Source organism: Protobothrops mucrosquamatus, unplaced genomic scaffold (assembly GCF_001527695.2).
Source record: "Protobothrops mucrosquamatus isolate PMUCROS unplaced genomic scaffold, P.Mucros_1.0 scaffold197, whole genome shotgun sequence".
Classification (NCBI taxonomy): Eukaryota; Metazoa; Chordata; class Lepidosauria; order Squamata; family Viperidae; genus Protobothrops; species Protobothrops mucrosquamatus.
The window spans coordinates 135,814-145,044 of NW_015386553.1; the positions used below are offsets into that span (position 1 = coordinate 135,814).

The following is a 9,231-nucleotide window of genomic DNA, read 5'->3' on the forward strand; positions in this document are numbered from 1 at the left end:
CTGGCCTAGGGATATTTTAAATTGGATTTTAATCAACTTTTAAAATAAGAAAAGGCCTATTTAAATATATCTTTTAATTTATTTTAAATTTTGTATATTTGTATCAATTGCTCTGTTTTTTAACTGGCTGTAAGCCGCCCTGAGTCCACCAGGAGAAGGGCGGGATATAAATACAATAAACTGAAACTGAAACTGAAACCATGTCTCACCAGGTTCAGTGACTGGATGGACTCATATGCTGGTAGCTGTAGTAATCAATGATTGGAAGAATCTGATTCTGTCAAGCAAGGCACTACTCATAAGTAAGGATGACAGAATGAGTCCTAGACGCTACGCTCACTAACATACACAAACTATCTCTGTTCAAGGCTGATAGAGCAGTGTCTCTTGAGACAACCCTTTTTAAAGATTGCCTAGGTATGAAAATATTCAGAAGGATACTTAAGACGTACAAGGTTCTACCACAATAATGAAACTCAGTAGTTCATTCAGTAGTTCTCTTTCAGACAGAACTTCAGCTGAAGAGGTTTCCAATGATTTATAAATAACATTCAAAAATCTCCAGTGCTTACACAACTACTCCATTTCCCCATCATATTTCAAACGACACTGGTGTTTGTTTGTTTTAAAGTCCGTGCTTCCTAAAAGTATTGCACTTAACAGGAAATAACAGATCAATACACACACATGTGCAGACAAACTCCTGTGAATGACAAATGTCATACAAGAATTCTTGCTTTTGATAAGAATCAGACACAGTTAAAGTCTAACTGCATAACCCAACTAACCGTGAAAGGGTTTCACTCTTTAACATTAAAAAGAACAAGATAATTTTGTAAACAGTTTCACAGTATATCAGGAATCATGTTGTAACATCTCTGCCCTCTCCCTACCCCAGCCCCCACCCCCAATTTAGACTTATGGCTTTTTAGAGTTAGCTAAATCGTAGCTTAAAAAAACAGTGAGGTACTCTAAATAGCTGCCAGTCTGGTATGATGAAAATGGCACTCATTAATGGGGCAGTTTAAAAAGTGCCAATCAAATTCTAATAATAAACTGGTTTAAAACAGAAATGCCTTCTAGTAGTGAGTTTTTAAAGGGTTTTTTTGCATCTTATTATTTTCTAAATTCTAAATCTAAGCCTAAAATTAATTACACACAAATATACATTATTTAAAGATTCTTTACTACAGTACTTTTGTACATGCTGGATTTATTATTAAACTGAAAGAGAAAGAAATTACAGAAGGCATATGTACAGTATCGTATTGATCTGCAGATCTTTCTGCACATCTTGGGTCTTAAAGCTGCAATAAAGGCATATCATTTAAATCTATTTTGGAGAAATATATATATATATATAAATCTGGAGTTAAAGCTCAGGTCAGTAATAATTATTACCTACAGATTCTTCATTCGTTTTCGCCCAGATCTATGTGTTTTTGCTTTTTGTTATCAAAACAAAACAAAACAAAACAAAAGCCACTTGCTTATGTATGAGAATATTGATTTCATCAACTAAAAAGTGGAACAACAAAAGGTAAAATAAAATAGGAAAATATACAATATTGCAGCTTCAACCCAAATCTCCACTGATCTTATTGATGCATGGACAGACAATAAACATTTTAGACTGCTGTTTTTCCCCCTTCTTTTGAAAGTGTTAAAGTTTTCTCTCCCATCGTTCAGTTCTAAACTTTGGATTCATTCTCTAAGTTGGCCACATCGCCATTCCTTTCTGTTTGTTCTTCATGGCTCTTAGCTTCCTCTCCAGCCTCCATTTCAGCATGCTGATCTAACTGGCTTGAGACAGACCAAGTAAGGGGTAATTCTGCTCGACTGGCCATCTCAGCCAATTCTTTGGCGCTATAAGATGGGGTGTTGGTTTCATAGGTCTCATGGAAATTATTATAATCAACTTCATAGAATCCATCCTCTAGGGTGAGAACAGGTGTGAAACGATAACCCCAGAGAATTTCACTGGTAATGTAAGAACTTCGGGCTTGGCATGTCATCCCTGCAAAGAAAGAAGAGAGAAATTAGAAGATTAGCTAGACTCAATAGTACTAAATTTATTTATTTATCACTTTTATTTAGCTGGCCATCTCATATGACATGATTCTGGGCAGTATACAAGTAAATCGTTTATCATTGGTTTCACTTGCTTTTGTTAGCTACTTGGAATGCTTTTTCATGGAAGAGTGGGATAAATACATTTTTAAATAAGTATACTTACTATGATTTATACTTTGCTAAGGTCCAAGGAAAAGCATGACAGATTTTAAAAATTTAAGATTTAATAGCATGCAAAAATGATGATCTTATATTCAATTTAGAAAAACAAGTTTACAAATAGTCCTTGTTTAGCAAGTGCCAATTTTATTAAACACTATATTATAACAGAAAAAACTAATTCAAACTGAACATACAAGAATAAAAAGAATAGAAAGTGCAGAAAAGAAAGAAAAAACGGAGTAATAGAAAAAGGAATAGAAAAGAAAGAAAAGTAAAAATATAGTAAAGAAAATAAAAAAATATATGAAGTGACTTTGCACCTTCACCACAAATATAAACATTTTTAGCAACATCTTCTCTTAAAATACAACAAATGATTTTTTCTTCATCCCATATTCCATAAAGCACAGTCATTTCTGTTCTTGTGCCAGCAAAAATTCATAAAGATTTACCAAAGTAATAATATATTTATTTTAATCTTGATCAAATAAGCCAACTATATATTGTTTTACTTCTAACAAAAAATCTTTAGCCCATTCAAATTGTGTCATAGAGCTTTCATTGTTTTTGTCACTTCTCACAAGATTCTTCAAAACAAGCCTCTTTTGTAAATCCACTACAAGAAAATTATCCTGTATTTGAAAATGCTGGAGTGGCATTTGGACTTGTTCCTTCTGGCCAATAATCCCATAGAGCACCTTTGTTCAGTCCTTCTCTCTTCCCAGCAGGCCCTTGCATTGAAATGAGGTGTTTGCTCCACCTCTTCATCTTCTGTGGCCACCAATAGTATAACACACACACACACACACACACACACCACACTACACATACCATTCAAAAGAGACAATAAAAAAGTTAAGAAGGAAACAAAAATATCAGAATAAATCCTCTCCAGCAGTTTATACCCAGATAGGGATTAACAGTTGGCAAACAGTCAAGCTGAAAACAATACCCTAATCAAGGAATTACCAAGGATAAAAATTCAACCAACCTGGCAGGGCAAGCTACTGTATATAAACAAGCAGCAAACCCCATACTCACTTGCATTAATAATGATACTTAATCTGGAATGAAACATCTGCAAGTAAACAAGCAAGCTCTGAACACCAGGATCTCTACAGTTGAACCCTGAGCTACATATATTCTCTTCTATTGGAAACATATAATTGGAGATTGCTGTAGATATGGTAATAACCCCTGTTTCCAGTATTTCTGCCCTCTGTTATTATGCCTAGGGACTTAACTCTATAAGGTCTAAAGATCAGGTGAATCAACACCTGGTCTTTTTGAGAACCCATTCATTTTGATGCACAAAGTACATCATTATCTATTTGGCAGATGGGACTCTGGCATCTCATTCTAGTAACCTAGACACTAATAGCAAACAGTTAATGCACAATTATTTTTTCTAACCAAGCCTTCTGTTTCTGTACGTGAGTCTACTGCTGAAATGCAGCTGACCAAATCTGAGAACAGCTAGAAACAATAATAAGCTAGAGAAGCTTAACTTTTCCTGACCTATGTTTGTGTCCTCTATATTTGGCTCACAACATCTCTTAATTTTAATTACTTTATTGCCTCCAAAATTGCTGATAAGTTTGATATGTAGGTCTTTAGATTCCATTTATTTAAATAAGGGTTGATGACAAAAAACCTACACAAAGGACTTCAGATTAAGATTTCTCTACTGAGGAAGGTTACTCTAATGATGGCTATTAAATTACTCAGTAAAAGATATGAAAGAACATAACATTCATAGACTTCACTGATCAGACTCTAATATTGGTAGCGTGAGAAATAAGATGAATTTGAAATTTTAATACAGGTTTAATTGGCATAACTAAGACTTAGAGTAATAGCAATGATTACAACATAGCTGTCAACACTGCAATGATCTTGGCTGAAGCCATTTTTGTTTCGTTTTCGATTGCCACAGTACTGGGAAGGGGAATGGATGGCTCTAATGTTAGACTAAACAATGTTTTGTCCCGTGGGAACCAAGGTCATCGCTGCCTGACCTTTGGCGGGCTGAGCTTTCTGTTAGAAAGCCTGCCAAAGTATTCTATTGGGGAACTTCTATAGTTGATTACATAGTTGATTACATAGTGCTGGGTGGGAAGTTCAACTTTGTAATATTGTAATGCTTGGGAGGGAACTCCAGACTTGGTTTCACTTTTGACTGTGCTAATACTTTGTAGCCAATAAACATATTCTTTAAGGAAACCTCTTGCCTTGGAGTTCTGCTTTTACTGGTCTCATCTATTGGAACCATGACATTAGCAATTAAGAATACAATTTGTTCAAAAGTAATAGAAAGTGAGAAAATGTACTATATGTTAAAAGTAGCCACAACTAAAAGTTAGTTAACATATATCGAAGTTAACAAACTTGATTAAAATAAATTGAGGAACAAGTGAAAACAGTTTACTTTTTTAACAATTAAAAATGAATTGATGAGTTATATTTTGATTATCATTTAGCTTCAGGATATAGAGTCGGGCACAAGAGCTCTTCTCTTCTCTCAATTCTTATGTTGATACTAACAGATAAATAAGACAGGGCTGCTTGCACTGTCCTTTTGCCATATTGTTTGAATGGTCCAATATCTCTTTCTGGAGGCAGAAACATATAACGCTACCCTCTAATAATCTCCCACTGACTGCCAAAGCAGCTTCAGGGCACTTTTACTTTCCCATGTTCTCTCCTTGAGGCTTCAGTCCATTTCAGGTAGCATGCTTATATTTGTGGAATGCTAGCAATTAATGGGTGGTTTCACAGAAGCAGGAATGCTTTTTTTAATAAGCCAATGCTGACTACATTCTGTAGTATCTTTTAGAACTAACTTTAACCCTGACTGCTGTAATAGTACATATAGTGCTATAATAATTATATACTTATACATAGAAGTAGCTGGTCTGAAATCTTGTGGAATTTTTAAAAAGTACTATGTGATTTTTATTTCATTGAACTTCATTTTCCCGATAAATGTGTTTTTAAAAAGTCCAGTGATATATAGTTTTATTGTTTCCCCCAATAACCTGAGATAGAAGATTTTCTTCTCTAGCTTCCAAAAACAAAAAACAAAACAAAACAAAACCCCATGATCTGTTCAGGGAGTGCATATGTACTCTCTGAAATATAAATCTTCAGGGTCAGGCGAAATAATTTGCAGATGGTTTGGCCAAACCTTTTTGCTTTATTCTTAAAAATGTCAAGAAGTGCCAAGTGCCAAATTTCTCTATCTTTTGATTGCCAATAAATCTGAAACTGGATCTAAGACAATTCTGTAACAAATCATAAAGAAACCAATCTGAAAGAACTTTGAAAATAACATAAACATGAATTTGTCAAAATGAATCATATATGAATTGGATGACTATCTTAATAGATTTTGGGAATGCTATAGATATAATCTATCTCATCTTGTTTTCAGTAAAGATAAAAATAGCATACAACAGTGGGAAGGCTCACAAATTTGGTGCTTAGAGTTTGGAGGGGTCCAGACTCCAGTTGAAGAGGGTACCGGTGTATGCAGCTGTATTGGGCATCAGAAAAGTGGAGAATCCTTAGCAGGACAGCAGGCAGAAACAAGCTATGATCAGTGATCTCAGGAGTACCCTGCCACCATTGTCCCATCCCAAGCCTTATTTAACCAAACCACCATTGCCAGATGGAAGGAATATTCCTTGTTCTAAACAGATTCTTGGCATTTTCTTTTTCTTCATAGGGAATGTTCCATACTCAGATGAATGAGGTTTTTGAATGGAGCCACCACCCATTATTTAACAAAGATATTTCCTCTGTGTTGCTTTATATCCATTAGAGTATTCTGTGAGATTTAGGATCATTACATTGGGAGAAGGGTCAGAAAAAGAAACTATGTTCTACTCAATTTTTCCTGTCTGTCATTGTTTCTCTTGCAGAATCATGATGTACAAACCAGTTTCCTTGTAAATGTCTACATATTGGAAAGGATATTAATGCCAGGATGATAATGGTTCATTGCATTAAGTCCTTGGAATAAAGAGAGACAATGTTCCTGTTTTCAGCCATCTGTTTAAATTTGTCTGATTTTGGAATACTTGGGATTACTAATAGAAAAAAAAATAAAAGGTTGATTTTACTTAAGTCCCCCTCTCTTTTATTGGAGACTCAGTAGACCCCTAGATTCAAATAGTAGGAAACCCTCCTCCCCAGAAAATTGAATACAGAGATGCAAATTTTCATACATGAGCAATTGTGCAAAATAAAACTAAAGTAAATTTAGTAGGTGTAGGATAAGAGGAAGATTTATCATGATTTGGTAACTGGTTAAACAACACAAATAAATAGACAGTTATTACCTCTGTTAATTATGAACTGTCATGGTGATGGATTTTTCTTGCTCTTCTGCTTTCTTAGTATAATTGAAATGAGGGCAATTGCTACAGCAGTTTTGTATCAGTCTGTTGGTACTGAAATGTATTTTGGATAACCAGTTCCAATATACATTTCAAAATGTAACCATTGCACTCAGACGTTTCTTTTGCCCATCTGTCTAAGAAGTTTTAGCAGAGTGAAATGTTTCAAAAACTAATAATAATAAGAAGCCAGTGAAGCATTAATACATGAAAGCTAGTTTGGTCTAATGGTTAAAGCACCAGGCTAGAAAGTGGGAGACTGTGAATTCTAGTCCCACCTTAGCCCTGAAAGTCAGCTGGGTGACCTTGAGCAGGTCACTCTTCTGTGATCAACTCACCTGGCAGGGTTGTTGTTGTGGGGAAAATAGGAGGAGGAAGGTGTGTTGCATACGTTTGCTGCCTTGAATTATTAGTAAAAACAATAAAGGCAGGATATAGACTAACAGAATAACATAGTTGAAAAGGACCTTGGAGGTCTTCTAATCCAACGCCCTGCTCAAGCACGAAACCCTATCCCATTTCAGACAAATGGTTGTCCAATCTCTTCTTTAAAATCTCCACTGTTGAAGCACCCTCAACTTCTGGAGGCAAGTTGTTCCACTGATTAATTGCTTTAACTGTCAAGAAATACCTTCTTAGTTCTAGGTTGCTTCTCTCCTTGATTAGTTTCCATCTATTGCTTCTTATCTTGCCTTCAGGTCCTTTGGAGCATAGGTTGACACCCTCTTCCTTGTGACAACCCCATAGACATTGGAACACTGCTATCATATCACCCCTAGACATACCCAATTCCTGCAACCATTCTTTGTATGTTTTGCCTGCCTGTCCCCTAATCATCTTTGTTGCTGTTCTCTGTACTCTTTCTAGGGCATGGGTGTCAAACTCGATTGTATCACGTGACATATCGTGATGTATCATGACTTTTTTTGCCTTTGCGGAGCCGGGATGGGCATGGCCTGTGTATGATGCATGCAGCCTGCGGGCCGCCAGTTTGACACCCCTTTTCTAGAGTCTCAACATCTTTTTTATGTCATGGCAACTAAAACTGGATGCACTATTTCAAGTGTGGTCATACCAAGGTATTATGGTATTAGCACTTCATGTGATCTCAATTCTATCCCTAGGACTGCATTGGGTTTCTTTTGGCAGGTCTCTACATTGTTGGCTCATATTTAAGTGATTGTCCACTAGGACTCCTAGATCCCTCTCACAGTTATTACTATTGAGCCAGGTACCACCTGCAGCATGCTATATCTGTGCATTTGGTTTTTCTTGCCTAAATGTAAAATGTTACTTTTCTCTACACTGAACTTCATTTTATTAGATAAGGTCCAGTGTTCAAGTCTGTCAAGATTTCTATATCTTGAGCCTATCTTCTAGAGTATTGGCTATTCCTGAAAGCTTGGTGTCATCTGCAAATCTGATGAGTTCCCCCTCAATTTCCTCTTCTAAATCATGGAAGAAGATATTGAAGAGTACTGGGCCTAAGACAGAGCTTTGGAGTACGCCACTGCATATTCCCTCCATGTAGAAGGAATATAAATAAATAAATATTCAATGTTTCACAGAACATCACAGGTCATATATATAAATATAAATATACAAATATAATTAAAAACGTATTTGGAATCTACAACAAGTCAAGATTGTTAATGGATTTGATGAGAATTGGAATCAACTGAAATCTTTCTTGCATCTGAACACTGATAAATTGATAGCAATATTTGAAGAAGTGAAAATCAGGAAAATAGTATTTCAAAAATAAAAGCAGCTTCTCTTTCTTTCTTTCTTTTGGGAAGGCTGTTTATAAAATGAATAATTTGATCTTTTAAAAAAAGAAATAGTAAGTGTTCTGATACTTCTAGATACATTTTTGTTGAGATATTATGGGTGTCTCATTTAGAATTCATAACTTTAAATTTTCATTTTGCAAAAAAAAACCATCTGTAATTCTAATCTTGAATTGCTTGTAGGTGGCTTCCAATCATCAACCTCTCAAATTCCTTAAACCAGTCCTGAATGCTTTCAGGCTTGCAAAGAATTCCCACTCCATCTTTAAAAACTCCTAAACCTTCTCAGTGTGGTTTGTATTTTGGAGTGCACTCCAAAATTAACATTTGAAATAACCAATAAAATAAGCAACATAAATAAACTGTAGATACATCTTGCACCAGTTAGCTGAGGTCTTGAAGTTAAGCGCAATCAGACCTGGTTAGTCCTTAAGGGAGAGTTAACAATTAATTGCAGGATTGTAGACTGGATTGGGAAATACCCCCTCTCCCAGATTGGAAGAAAGCAAAACATACATAAAGATAATAATAGAGTCGCTCGGATCCGGGAAGGCTTGGACTCTGACTGGTTGGCCCAGGGGGAGGAGACGGGAGCAGGTCTTGAGATGGTTGTATGGGAGGGGTTTGACTCTGTTGCTCCTGAAGATGTGGACAGGGTCTTGGGGAGGCTGAATGCAACCACATGTTTATTAGACCCGTGTCCCTCCTGGCTGGTACTGGCAGCCCGGGAGGGGACACGAGCCTGGCTCCAGGGAATTATTAACGCTTCTTTGCGGGAGGGTGTCTTCCCGGCGGCCCTAAAGGAG

General features: G+C 36.1%; 1 protein-coding gene across 1 annotated transcript in view; it reads right to left on the minus strand.

Moving 5' to 3' along the window:
* Positions 1-1,691: 1,691 nt before the first annotated feature.
* Positions 1,692-9,231, minus strand: part of KCNJ6 (potassium voltage-gated channel subfamily J member 6) — a 24,079-nt gene continuing 16,539 nt past the window's right edge. Inside the window, exon 3 of the mRNA XM_015813811.1 lies at positions 1,692-2,017. Within this exon, the coding sequence (XP_015669297.1) occupies positions 1,692-2,017 (326 nt within the window). The remainder of the gene's footprint in view (positions 2,018-9,231) is intronic.